Genomic DNA, 13,446 nt, shown 5'->3' on the forward strand with positions numbered 1-13,446 from the left:
GGTCTGTAACTGGGAAAGTAAAACGTAAACCAGGCATGTTTTCAGGCTACTGGATGCTGTGTTTGTATAGCACGCATTCTTGCTTGTTTGATTTCAGCATTGTGTCTGGAAATCTATTTATTTTCACAGATAGGGGCCTATTTCCTTCACAGAACAGGTGTTTAACTTCCATTAGCATAAATAGAAACTACGCAAATCTAGTGTAAGACAAAGACGCCCCCCCCCTTTACTATTTGGTTGTAATTTTTATTCTATTTGCGCTTTCAAAAATCACTTAAAAAGAGAGTGGTTGCACGCATCATTTAAAATTTCTGAAATCTAGAACAAAGGATGAAGAAGCCGGCTCAGCAGTGAAGGATGCTTGCTGCTCTTTCACAGGACCCGAGTTCAGTTCTGAACATCGATATCAGACTGCTCGCGACTGCATGCAAGTCCAGAGGGTCCAATGCCCTCTTCGGGCCTCTTAGAGCAACTGCACACACACACATAGACACACACACACACACACACACACACACACACACACACACACACACACCTGAATAAAAGAAAAGTAGATCCATTTAAAAAAAAAAAAAGAGCCTAGCCTTTGACCCTACATCTTGAGAAATTTCTACAGTACAAGATACATGACGCACGCACTGTAGGCTCTCACTCAACTAATTAAGACATGAGTGAAATAATAAGCCACAAACCAGGCCTAACTATAACCTCAGATGTATTCTGATTAGAACACACTCGTAGAACTCTGTTGAGAACTGCTGGCGTTTGTTCAGTTTTGTCGGTTTGTTTCAAATGCTGTGTGAATGCACGTACCTTAAAGATTTCAAAATAAAAATTACTTAGCTACCATGGTTCCTTTTCTGACTAGCAAGCTTTGCTACATATATACACAACGGACTTTTCACTGCGCATGGGCCGGTGTGTATAGAGTTATTGCCGTGTCCTCGTGATTGATAGTCAGCCTATCTACCTGTCTTTCTTGGAGATGTGTTTTATGGAAAGCCCGTTGTCATTATGAATGCTTCAGTGCAGTCACACGGACGCGGCTGTCACAAATATCCCCTAACGACTATGTTGGCTGCTTATCTGAATTAGTTAGGAGGCTGTTTGCAGCTCTGCTTCTCAAAGAAGCCGTTTATCTTCCACCTCCTATTATTTCTTTTTCCATTAACCTCTTCCAGGGAAGACTTCGTTTTCAGTCCTGATAAATACCTGCAGCTTTCCAATCCCCGATTACATTTTTACACTGAACACATGACAAAATATCAAAACCATTTTCAGCTTAAAGGAGGATTTGCAAAATAAAATTATCACCTAAAAGCTGTGATGTATGCGGAGGGTAAATCTTATCACCTTAACTGTGTTTGCCTGACCCACTGAACAATTAATAAGCAGACACATGCACACGTCTTTAAGTTTAAACTCTTAACTTTGGTAACACAGATAACTCGTTTGGTATGACCACTCATGGGCCAGAAGGACAGCAGTTCTAGCATTACAAATCTCAATGGATGCAATGCATTTGTCAACATATAAACGAAATAAAAGGCTCTCGGGATGGAAAATGCCGGCGAATATGTTACATCAAATGTTATTGCTAAAAAAAATAAAATAAAATAAAATGTGACTTTAAGTATCTGTTTTTAAGATTTTAAAATGGAAGTGAAAAGGTAGATTCAAAAGTTTATTCAGAATCCCAAGGAGAAAAATGACCCAGGCTATGAACTTTAAAATAGTGACCAAGGTGTTACATGTAAAAACTATTTAAAAAAAAAAAACCTCCAGGGCTTGGGATATAGCTCAGTGGCTAAGTGCTTAGAATGAAACAAAACAAAACAAAAATATTGTTTTTCCGAGTTTTGCGCAGCCGGCAAGAATAGGAATAAAAAAGAAATTCCAGGAGCCGTTTCTCTTGCCGTTTATCCTAAGGAACATTCATTCCGTAGAGTAAAACCGGGTAGACAGCACTGCTACCAGGGGATTGAGTGACACAAAATCAACAAAGTATATTTATAGATTTTTTTTCCAGTGGATTATACGAAGCAGTAATTGTTTGCTCTTCACAGTTTCCAGCAGGACAGGCAGTACATTATTCTCTAAAGAAGCCTAGGTCTTTGTATGAATAACTGCTCTCCTTGGGAATTGGGTAGACAGAACGCCCGAGTAGAAAGTTAAACTGAAACCTGGGTATTAAGTCAGACAAGAGTTCCCTCGCGACAAAACTGTGTATGGAGGTAGCCGTGCGGTTGCTCTCGTCCCCCAGCTCGAGAAGAACTTTGGTGACAGCTCAGCTTTAGCAGTTTCCGGGAGCAGGGCCGGGCTAGTGTCACTTAGCAACATCTGGTTGTGACCGTCCCAGGCACTGGTGTTTCTCATTAGGAAAGTGTGCCTGCTACTTGCTAGCAGGACCATCGAAAGTTCTGCCTTTGTTGATGGAGAAACAATTTTAGCTTCTTTAGCTGAACACTTCCTTTGGTTTTTCCCTTCTCAGTAAGAGAGTTAAAGACAGGGACCGTTTCTTCCATGGTGCCAAGCACCCAGATAAAGGCTGACATTCTAAACACCAAACTCTGTCTGTGGCGTCTACGCAGTTGACGATGCAGACAAACGCTGGGATTTGTGGTTGAGCTTTTTAGGTTTCTCATACATTTTTAGGGTGAGAGCCACAGAGCCATGCGGTGAAGGCAGCGTACACAAAAGCATATTTGTGTGGGAAATTGGTGACAGGAATAAACACCATTACAGGAAAGCAGCCACTCTGAATCAGTATATTAATTTACTTCTTTGTCATAGTAAGTTAAACGTATTTAAAATAATTGGAGTAAAATAATGTGTAATTATAATTTTAGTATTAACTTGATTTCTCCTGCGAAAAGTGCGCAATTTAGAGAAGAAAAGAAAAGGCACGATTGATTCCAATAAAATTACTTATTTTATAGTCAGTGTGGTAGCAGCAGCTTCCATTTGATAATTATATATGTAAAAGACTACCATCATGATTAGATAAATTACTGTATAAATAGTGTGCTTATTGAGGTAGCATTGGTTTATAAAAATGGACTTATGGTATTAATACCCTTTCAAACGTATTTTTTTTTCAAAATAGATACAAAAATACTTACAACTTTAATGTTTTGCAAGTGGTTGATGAAGTGGAAAGGAAGCCCTAATGTTAAGTTTATACAAAACAAGCTAAAATGGGTATAGTACTTTCCAACATTGCTGTAGTAGATATGGCCTATGAGTATATATACCTCCTGAACAGAGGCAGCCTGACACGTACCCATCTCTATGACTTGCCTTTGGTGGTTGTTTGAATGCAGTTGCCTTTAGGTTAAACATTTTAGGATTGATAAATTGTATGAGTTCTATAATTTCAAAACTTCTTGTTGTTTGTTTTTTGTTTTATTTGTTTGGCTGGTTGGTTTTGGGGGTTGGTTTTTTGTTGGTTAGTTTGTTTGTTTGTTTTGATTTTTCTAGGCAGGGTTTTCTTGTGTAGCTCAGCTGTCCTGGAACTTGCCCTGTAGACCAGGCTGGCTGCAAATTCACAGAGATCTGTCTGCCTTTGCTTCTCTGTGCTGGGATTAAAGGCGTGTGTCACCGCTGACACCAAACCTGTTAAATTTTGTCTCAGAAAAGGGTCAACGAGAGCAGTTGCCTCAAATCACATCATATAAAGCTCAGGATAAAGTTGTGCCTATAAGGAATAGAGATTTTCCTGGTCAGCAGAGGTGTGTGTGTGTGTGTGTGTGTGTGTGTGTGTGTGTGTGTGTGTCTGTCTGTCTGTCTGTCTGTGTATATCTGTCTCTGTGTGTGTTGGCATATCTAAAATATGAAATCAAATATCTGCTTATGTATGTTTATGTACAAATGCATGTATGACACGTAAGTTGGACTTGCAAATGAGGAAGAAGAAATGACTCATTATATTCCATTGTCAAGGAAGACTTGTTTTCTACAATATCAGTTATCACAACTTAGATTGCTTATTTGAAATATATTAATTATGTATCATTTAAATAATATCCAGTCTTCTGATATCACAGAAAAAAAAGTTGCCCCTTTACCTAGGAGGTAGACTAAACAGATCAGTAACCCACTCCTAAGGTTTCTCCTGATGACAAGGTAGTCATTTCCCAACATTTAGGTTAAATCTTTTATTCTTATTGACCTTGGCATTAAGCTCTCTTGAATAGAAATTGACCACCTCCTAGTATCTAATAGCATAGAGACTAGAATGTCTACCAAATAAATCAGTAAAGAATCATAACCTTTGGAGAACTGAGTCCATAGAAACACCCAAAGACACATCCTTGTCTGTTAAAGCAGGTGCCCCATGTCCAACACAGAGTCCGTCACGTAATGAGGACGAGTCTCGGGGTGAAGTCTGTGGGGGAGTGTAATCAGAAGCTTAATTGTACAATGGGTTCAGAATGCAGCCTCCAAACTGAGGGCAGTGCTGGCAGACATAGGAAAGTTGACCGTATTTGCACAGAAAAGGAGTTTTAGAAAGGACTGTTTGTCCTTCCTCCCAGTCACTATCCTGGTCTTCCTCTCGCCTGTGCTTTTAGAAGACAGATTGACTTGGCGCCCAGTGCAGTGAACACCTAATAGTTGACTCAAACAGTTGTCAACGTCGGGGAAAATGCTTCCCTTTCATTGTGCTGCCTTTTTTTTTTCTTGGACACTATAGATATGATAAATCATGAACTGCATTATAAAACTCCTTCTTTTATGCCCAAACATTCAGTAGGAGGAAATGACATTTCTTTTATTACATTGGTAAATGTTTTTAAGGTGTTTAGCGATAAGCTTTCTTTTTGTCAAAACTGCTTAGATTCCGTGGTTGCTAGGAATTTACTCGAAAACCTATAGTCAATAATATCAGGAAAAAGGCGGCTGCATGGTAGTCAGCGAATGTGGAGAGGGGCTGGACTAGCAGCCCCTTTCTGTTTTTGCCCTGCCTTTCTCTCTGTCTTTTGTACTGTGGAAAGAGAGGCAATTGGAATTTAGAAAGTTTATTTTCCGTCATTGTCCATCAGCCATTGTTTCCAGCACTTTCTCCATCTTTAGGGCTGAAAAATGGATTGTCCCCAGGAGTAGACAAAATAATAACATCCAACAATTTCAGGAGACAGGAGACTGATATGATTTCAATACTTGTGCAAGGAAGAGCATCTCCAGGTCTTGGGGAATTTGTACTTTCTCAGCGGTTGTTAGGTCTTTGTTTTCTCCAGAGGTAAACACTTCTGGATTTTGGTGCCCTTGCTTACAGGCTAAATGTTAACATGAAGAATAATTGTAACTGTTAATTTCTCAAGGCAACTGTTTAAAATTGATTATTTCCTTCCATAGTTACTGGCGTACTGCCATTGACAGACCAGTATCTGTTACTGTTTACTTTGTCTTTTAGGTCTGACTTTCATTTCTTACGTTAATTAGGTGGCAAAATGGTTTTGTTTTTCTTTTTTTTTTATTTTATTTTTAAAAAAGTTGTTCTGAGAAACATGAAGTAAAAAGAAACTACCCATTTAAAGATAGACGGTCTTGAAGTATGCAGAGGAAAAGAAATTAAAAAAATGGACACCACAAGAGAGGACAAGGTTAGGAAGCAGGTGACGACCTTTCTAGGAATTTTAACCTATTGGCTGGCTGGTAATAGCAGTCTACAGGACAGATGTGCGTGTGTCCAGCTTTCTTGACTTCCCTAGAGCTTCCTCAAAGGCTAAGTCTTCCCTGCACAGTCTACTTCATGGCGGAACGCTGTCGTCTATCTTCATCCATGTAGCTGCGTTCTGGCACGGGATTCTAGTCCGTGGTTTCCTCCATTGTTAACAGTGACGTGGGCCTCGCCTCTCTGAGAATTAAACACAGCAATACTGAATTTACGTGAAGCGGGTGTGCCCGGCCGCTCCAGTGCGGCAGTTTCAGAGCCTGCTACCTCCCACTCTGCTTCATCTGTGTGTGTGGCAAAGGGAATTGTCCTTAAAAAAAAAAAATACAGGTTTTCTCTGAACACAAATGCATGTTTGCATGCCAGTGGGTTACCGCTCTCCTGAATTTGGGTGCCATTAATAACTGTCGGTGGGTTTGTTTTGTTTTAACCTTTTGAATCCAGGGGAATTTAACTGTCATTCTGAGGAAACCTACATAAGCTCCCCTCGTTCCTGAAAATGCACTAAAAATAGTGTGCATTAAAATGAAAAGGTCATTTGTACAGTATCCTTTTTAGCAGAAAACTTTCATGTTGGTGTTGATATGGAATATGAAATCGTTCTGTCTGTTCAGACTCAGGGGTTCATATTATATAGTCCCACGGACTTCTTAAAATGACTCCATTTAATTGAAAGATTACAAAGACACTGATGAACCACACATCCACAAAATATTTATCTTGAATTTATCTTGAACCTAGAGACCACCTCACTTAGTTTGTTGGCTGTGATTAATGGAACTGAGAAACCTAATTGAGATTATGGAATATTTTTTTCTAACCTCTTAATTATCCAAGGTTTTTCAACCCTGAGTTTATAAGTAGTGCCTGAGATATATTTTATCATAAAATATTCATAGGAGTCATTCCAACTGTTTAATGAAGTATAGGGATGACTCTTGAGACAGTCTTTACTTCAGCTACTTAAATCAGCTGCTAGGAACTCTAAATCCTTAGATTTACTAAGAACTGAGGGGGACTTGACTGAGGACTGTTCAGAGTGGCTAGCTGTGTGCTTATAAAAAGAGGCACATGAATGATATCTGTGTGTTTAACCCCGATTATAAATAATCATTTGATTTTTAGTACAGCATGTCCAACAATAATCCAGCCTTATAAGGCAAGGCTAAGGAAAAAAAGTAGAATCCTGCTGCAGAAAATGCTGTAACAAAAATAAATAAATAAATAAATAAATAAATAAATAAATAAATAATAACTGCACTAGGATGCATTGGTCATATGTGAAAGATGAAATTAATAGAGGTATGGAAATTATTTGTACATATAGTTAGAAGTTATCTAGATATTTTCAATTTCATTTTAATGAATAATAAAAAGTAACTATGACAAAATTCTCTTATCATCCAAAACAACAATCTCTTACCTTACAGCTATCCCACTAAAGTTAGCTATTAAAAAAAAAAAACTATTTAGGTAGTCGTGTGTGATATTCGGAGAAATAAAAAAGTGCTTTAAAATAAAGGGAAAAAGGAAAAAAAACAGTTCTAGATGGGTGAAAAGAAGAAAAATAGGAGAAAAAGAAGAGGAAAAAACAGAAAACCAAGAAAAATTAGAAGATAGGGTAGGGGGTGATGAATATTGAAAAAGAAAAAATTATAAGATAATTTATTTAGCAGGGATTATAATGGACCAAACGCTGCATTTATTTGTTTCTTTCTTACTCGAGTTACTACCAGTCATTGGGCGTATTCTCAAATTTCCTTCATGTAAGTAAGGGAGATCAGAGAGGTTGCCTAAGAACACACAGCAAAAAGTTACCAGACAGGGAGCATGGGGGGAGGGACGGAGGGAGGGAGGAACCCTCATTTAGCTCTACTCTCTGTGAGGAGGATGAAAGCCAATCTTGGCTTTCTTCTCCAGTTCCAGCTACTCTCCTCTCTGTAAGGCATGACACACTATGGTCAGACTTACCAGTCTTGGAGGACCTTCGGGAGTCTACAGGCAGCTACTGAGCCAGTCAGATCCCTGACCCAGCAACAGGGTGGAGAAGTAAAATCACCCACATATGTGACTTGTTTTTTTTCCTACCATTTTTTGTACTTTTGCTCTTTATGTGTGACCCTTCGTCCCCTAAGAATCTTAGATGGCAGTCTTTAGAATCTTTTAGCGAGTAACTCAAAACTCTTTGCCCACCGGCCAGTCTACCACAGAGGGCTGGCTCTTTTAGAGTGTGAGGTCTTACCTGCCCTACATGGGCTTGTGAAACTGACTTGAGGAAACTGTTTAGCTGTCTTTATTTCCCTTTCCTTGTGGGTAAAGGTGGGTTTCTCAATGTTTTCATGGTAGTCAGAACTCATTCTTTAAGGAAAGGCAGTCCTCAGAGACAGACTGAAGAACCTCTTTCATCCAAACGACAACTTACGGCGTGAATGCAACACGACGGACTCAGTCCCTCTTCACTCAGATTACCTTTCCTGTCCCCTCCACGTCTCTGTTGATAAACGGCCTGATGTCCCCATTCCCATTTGACAATCGAGGCAATGAGAGGTTAAATGCCTGGCCATTGGCAGCGGCTGAAATAAGAGTAAGACTCTATTGTCCTGACCGAATATGAGGTTCATTTTCCCCTCTTTCTTAAGGTCAAATTGCTACCTCAATAACTACCTTTGGCCTTCAATCCTTTGGCTGTTAAAACAGGGCTATTCCATATCTATAAAAGGTGGGTACTTTTAGAGCTGAGATTTTATTATCTTAGAAATCAGAGCCCTCGATGCTTAGAGCATTCAAAGCACCACCCCCACCGCCGCCACCACCACCACCACCACCACCCCAAATTAGGCAGCAGTTCTCAGGCAGTGTGGACTGGCTATGGGTGAGCTCCACCCGGAGAAGCAGTGGAAAATGAGTCCTCCGTGACCTACAGTGTGACTCCAGCAGACAAACCTGCAGCAGAAAATGTTTCCAGATCCAAGTGGGTCCAACGGGAGAAGGTTTCTAAAAGGCTGGCATTGCTTTTACCTCAACTACAAGTGGTTTTCTCCCCGTTGCCTCTCTCGGATTTTCAGTTGATCACAGTTATCACCACGAGAAATGCAAATTTTTTCCCATCATAATTTTTATTTATTTATTTATTTGGAGATCAGGTTTTGCTATGTAGCCCAGGATTTCCTGGAACTCACTATGTAAACCAGGTTGGCCACTGACTCAGAGACCTGTCTACCTCTGTGTCATGAGCCCCCAAACCATGCAACAAGTGGAAATTATTTAGGAATTATTAGAAACAGTTATTTCTAAGGGGCAGGGGAGTGGTCCTCAGTGATGCTTGGACGCTCTGCGTTTAGCCTTGCATGCCTTGATAGAAAGTGAAGACAAGGCATGGGTCTCAGCTACCTGCCTGACTGGGAGACATCACTTACGGTAAGACCACGCTTCTCATGATACTCAGTTTCTGAATCTATGCCAGGAGGTGCTCGTTCTGACCAAAACCAGCATTAGTTTTCACCTCCATTTCCTGGCCATCGCATTTCAAAAGGGTTCTCACTGGTCTCTACTTCTAACAAGAGGCCTGGCATACTGTGTATGCTGATTGTTGCTGGATCCAAACAAACCCTTTTCCTAACTAGTGAGGGAGGTGTGGTCAGAAATGCTCCCGCCATTGATGTTCTCTTACCTCCTTGCTGTTTGAGAACACCCATTTGAGAAAGACTGGGAACTGCCCAGGGTAAGAAAGACAGCTCTGTCCACACAGATTTTGTTTCGAGTCATAGATAGAAACTGACAAGAGTGGCCATCCTGTTTGTGGGGCACCTGTTTGGTCTCACCTACAAGTAACTCAGATGCCAACAATTATTAGTTCAGCTGTGGAAACCGGCCTGTTAATATACATTCGCACATTTGAGCTAAGATTATACTTAGAGTGCTTCCTGATGTGACGTTTCGTTCTAAAAACGGAGCAGTCTGCTGTGTAGCTTGTATAGCTAACAGTGCTGTATTCACGCTGGGGTTATTTTTACAGTCAACTGGATGAGAAGGTGTAGCTGGATGAGCTAGGGAAACGGATTTCTAGTTTCGAGAAGCAATTGTGTTGCTGTCCTTTCTGTTCCAGAATCTGATGTAAATAAAGCAAATTAATAGTTTTATAATGTACATTTCAGGAAGGAAAACATCTGACAGAATGAATTCGGATATTTTTCAAGCTTAATGTGTGTGTGTGTGTGGTTGATTTTACACAAAATATTAGCATATTAGAAAGAGGACAGAATCTATTCGAAAACTGTAAAAAAATGCCTTAGGCATAATCTTCGTATTTAAATGTCTGTGAGGACAAATCTTCATATTTAAAATCATGTTTTAGTACTAAAGTGTTTAATGTTAGTTTCAGTTCCGTGAAAGACGGAGGTCAAACATAGTTTAATTGCTAGGATAATTTTGTTTAGTAGGAACATTTAGGTTTGAGAAAATTTAGTTTTTATACAGTAAGAGATGTGGATTTATAGCACACATGGTTACCAATTTCAACCTGCATCTGGCCACTATTTGAACTTGATGTCCCAGAATCTAAATAAAGGTCATTTCTTAGCCATCTTGCTAGTGTTACTACATGAAACAATGTGAAAGCATGGGCCTATTTTCCTGTTCTGGACATAAATCCTACACAGTGCTCTCAATAAGATGTTGCACAGGCCATCAAATGTTAACTTATTTTTACACATGAAAAATAGAGTATAGTCTTGTGCTTATGGGATGCCTCATGTGTTTGTGAGCAATGTGCTGTTGGGTTCTCCAGGTCCCTTCTCTAAGTGTTTAATGTCGTACAGAGGTCTGAGGTGCTGTAGTTTTCTATCTCTCCTTAGCTTTATTTTCTGAGAAAAACATTAATGTTCTCTTCATTGAGTTCTTATCGCTCCTCCAGCTTTTATTACATTGTTCGTTTTGGAAATATTTGCACAGGTACTGAGAGAAAGGAAGGAAAAATGGAGCTGTTCTTTCACATAAATTATACCAACCCTGTTGCCTGCTTATACTTTTGGTTAGCTATTTTGAGTCTTTTATTTCGGGATGTCACGTTTCCCCGGGGCAGTATTATCTAAAATGGAAGACAAAAATGAAGATTGGTGGAGTCTAAGAGAAGATCCCACGTCAGGAAAGTGGTCTGAGCTATGAGTAATGATGTCACTCAGTATTATTGTGAATTTGTGTCATTGCTGCAAGAGAAATTTAGATTCATTTCAATAACTAGGGAAGTGTCTCTATTTCGCTATTCCAAAATGTACTCCTATGTTTGAATGAAAACTCTCACTGGAGAAGCGTTTCTGAAAATGGACTGGAACACTTCCCCACCTGTACATCATTTCAAGAATTATAGTTTTGAAACGTTTGACCTTAGTACTAGAAGTCACTTAAGGACATACTTTATAGAATGGCAGTGCCACTCTTCAGGAAGTTTTCATGGACAGATAGTTTCTGAGACTATCATTTCCTCTAATAAAGGTTTAAATATTCTAATCATCCAGCTGTCTGTAGTGGGTGATTTTCTAGCTATAGACCTAATTTAAACCCTTACTTTATTCTTCCTCTTTTTTTTTTACCTTTAATAATGGGTATTGATTGAGTTGATTATGTCCTTAGTGTATATGGGATATATATGGATACCATGTGTGGTCCTAGTATGTAGACGGCTTGATCATACCATTTTATAGGGTGAAACACCGGGATAATCCCTACAATGTCTAAATCAATTTCATTGCACATGAACTACTTCAGCATCCTTCTCAGTCCTGCTTTTCATCTTCAAATAATTTTTTTTTCCTATTTCAAACACATTTCTGTTATCTTTAAACAATTCATTTGGGATGCTATGTACTGCAATCATCATCTTTAGGACAGCTAAGAAAAATTCTTAGGTGAAAATTTCCAGGCAAGGGCATGCTAATTCCTCTTCATTGAATTGTACACAGAAGACAACACCTGGGAAGTTTCATAGATCTCTTTCTTTGGCAAATCAATATAGCTTATTGATTCAGTGCTGAAATCACATAACATTGATAAGGGTACTTGGCTGGTTTTGTAGTCCTAGTAAGATCTCCCCGCCCACCCCGCCCACCCCGCCCACCCCGCCCACCCCGCTCCCCAATGCCCCAATCCCTACATCCTCCTTCCCATTCTATAAAATGGAAATAATTTCCTTACATGAACAGGGTAAATTTCACCCCTCCTATGACTGCTATGAGGTATGAGTTAATATATGTAAAGTACTTAGATTAGAACCCCAGGTCAATGCTAATTAGTCCTGCAGTTACTCATGGCCATCAACACAGATCCTGCTGGAAATGCTCAACTGTGGCCTTCTACTAGGAAAGGCTCTCTCTGTGCATATGTAAGCTATTTTTTTCTCCATGTGTATCGACTCACTAATGGCTCTTTAGGAAACAAATCGATAGCTTCGACTAGAAAGAAAATGCCATAGTCATTCTGAAATCTTGTTTAATAATGCAATCTTTATTTGCTGAGTTCACCGTAGGACCTAAGAACAAAGAGTGCTCCTTACTATGAGTGCTTTAATGTGGACTCTGGGATTGTTTACTTAACACACATTTTAAAGGTTTTATGGATTCCGTGAGTGATGTCCCTGCAAAGGAGTGAAGCTGTAAGTTAAGCAGCACACTTCGGGTCCTCCTTAATTCTCACAGTATTTGGTTTCTTTTGCATTCTTTGGTGAGGAACGGCCAGCCGTTCTGACACCCAAGACTGTACGATGAAAGAGGTTATCTCCGCTTATCGTTTCCTCTGGTGATTTGCTTTGCAGCTTGCGGTTCCCCACAATGATGAATGGACGCGATTTGCCCGGACCCTGGTGGAGATCCGCGCCAATAGGGCTGACAGCGAGGAGGAAGGTGCGGTTGAGTTAGCTGCCTAAATGTGAGCCCAGTCTGCACGCTGTGGCTCCCATCCTTCCATTCTAGAACTCAGTCTGCAGCCAAGGCCCCTGTGCAGTGTTTGGTGTCCTTTCCGTATCGGTGTCCCCGTGGCAACTTGGGTGCCATATTGTGCAGTGTTTCCCCATATCCTCCCCATGTACCCTACTCACCCGAAATCCACCACAGCATTTCTACCTTTGTGTCCCTGTCTCAAGAAACAAAATGGGGGAGGGAACCCTTAGGGGTTTAGTTGTTGCCTTTTAACTACTTGGTAGCTGTATTTAATAGCTGGAAACCTCTGGTTGAATTTGTGCTTACATGTACTTCTGGCGTAGTCCTATTAAATCCATATGAAGCCAGATATGATTGGGTGCAGATGTGGCGTGCCTCGTGATACGGTGCAGGGCCAAAGACTTGAGATGTGGTGTTTTACATGGTGATTCACATTATGAATGGATTTACTACAAGAACATTGCTGCTCCTTATTTATTGTAACGTGCTGCATGGAACATATTTATTTGAAAGCATTAAAATAAACGATCTTAGAGCATGTGCGTAATGAGAGGACTCTTATTTTCTCTGCTGCTGCCGAGGTTACATTAAGTTCCAAGTAACAATTACAGTATGCCTGTTCTGCCGAGAACTCGAAGCCTTTAGAGGTTTGTTGCAGGGAGCGGAATGAATTTTAATGCTTATTATTCCTATGCACTTTAACAATATTTCAAATATAGTTGACCATTGATGCTTGTCGTCCAAGCTAGCACATTCCTACAAAAGTCTGTGGTTCTTAAATAGGACACAAGTACTACCAATGAAATGTTCCAACTAGGTCTGTACCACTGTGGGTAAACT

The 13,446-nt window shown here is 40.0% G+C and overlaps 1 protein-coding gene across 3 annotated transcripts in view; it reads left to right on the forward strand.

Moving 5' to 3' along the window:
- Dync1i1 (dynein cytoplasmic 1 intermediate chain 1) overlaps positions 1 to 13,144 on the forward strand; it is a 313,335-nt gene extending 300,191 nt beyond the window's left edge. For all 3 annotated transcript variants that reach the window (XM_006236026.5, XM_017592509.3, NM_019234.2), the window contains one exon: positions 12,483 to 13,144. In XM_006236026.5, the coding sequence (XP_006236088.1) occupies positions 12,483 to 12,593 (111 nt within the window). In that variant the 3' untranslated portion in view covers positions 12,594 to 13,144. The remainder of the gene's footprint in view (positions 1 to 12,482) is intronic.
- The last annotated feature ends 302 nt before the right edge of the window (positions 13,145 to 13,446 follow it).

Source organism: Rattus norvegicus, chromosome 4 (assembly GCF_036323735.1).
Source record: "Rattus norvegicus strain BN/NHsdMcwi chromosome 4, GRCr8, whole genome shotgun sequence".
Lineage (NCBI taxonomy): Eukaryota > Metazoa > Chordata > Mammalia > Rodentia > Muridae > Rattus > Rattus norvegicus.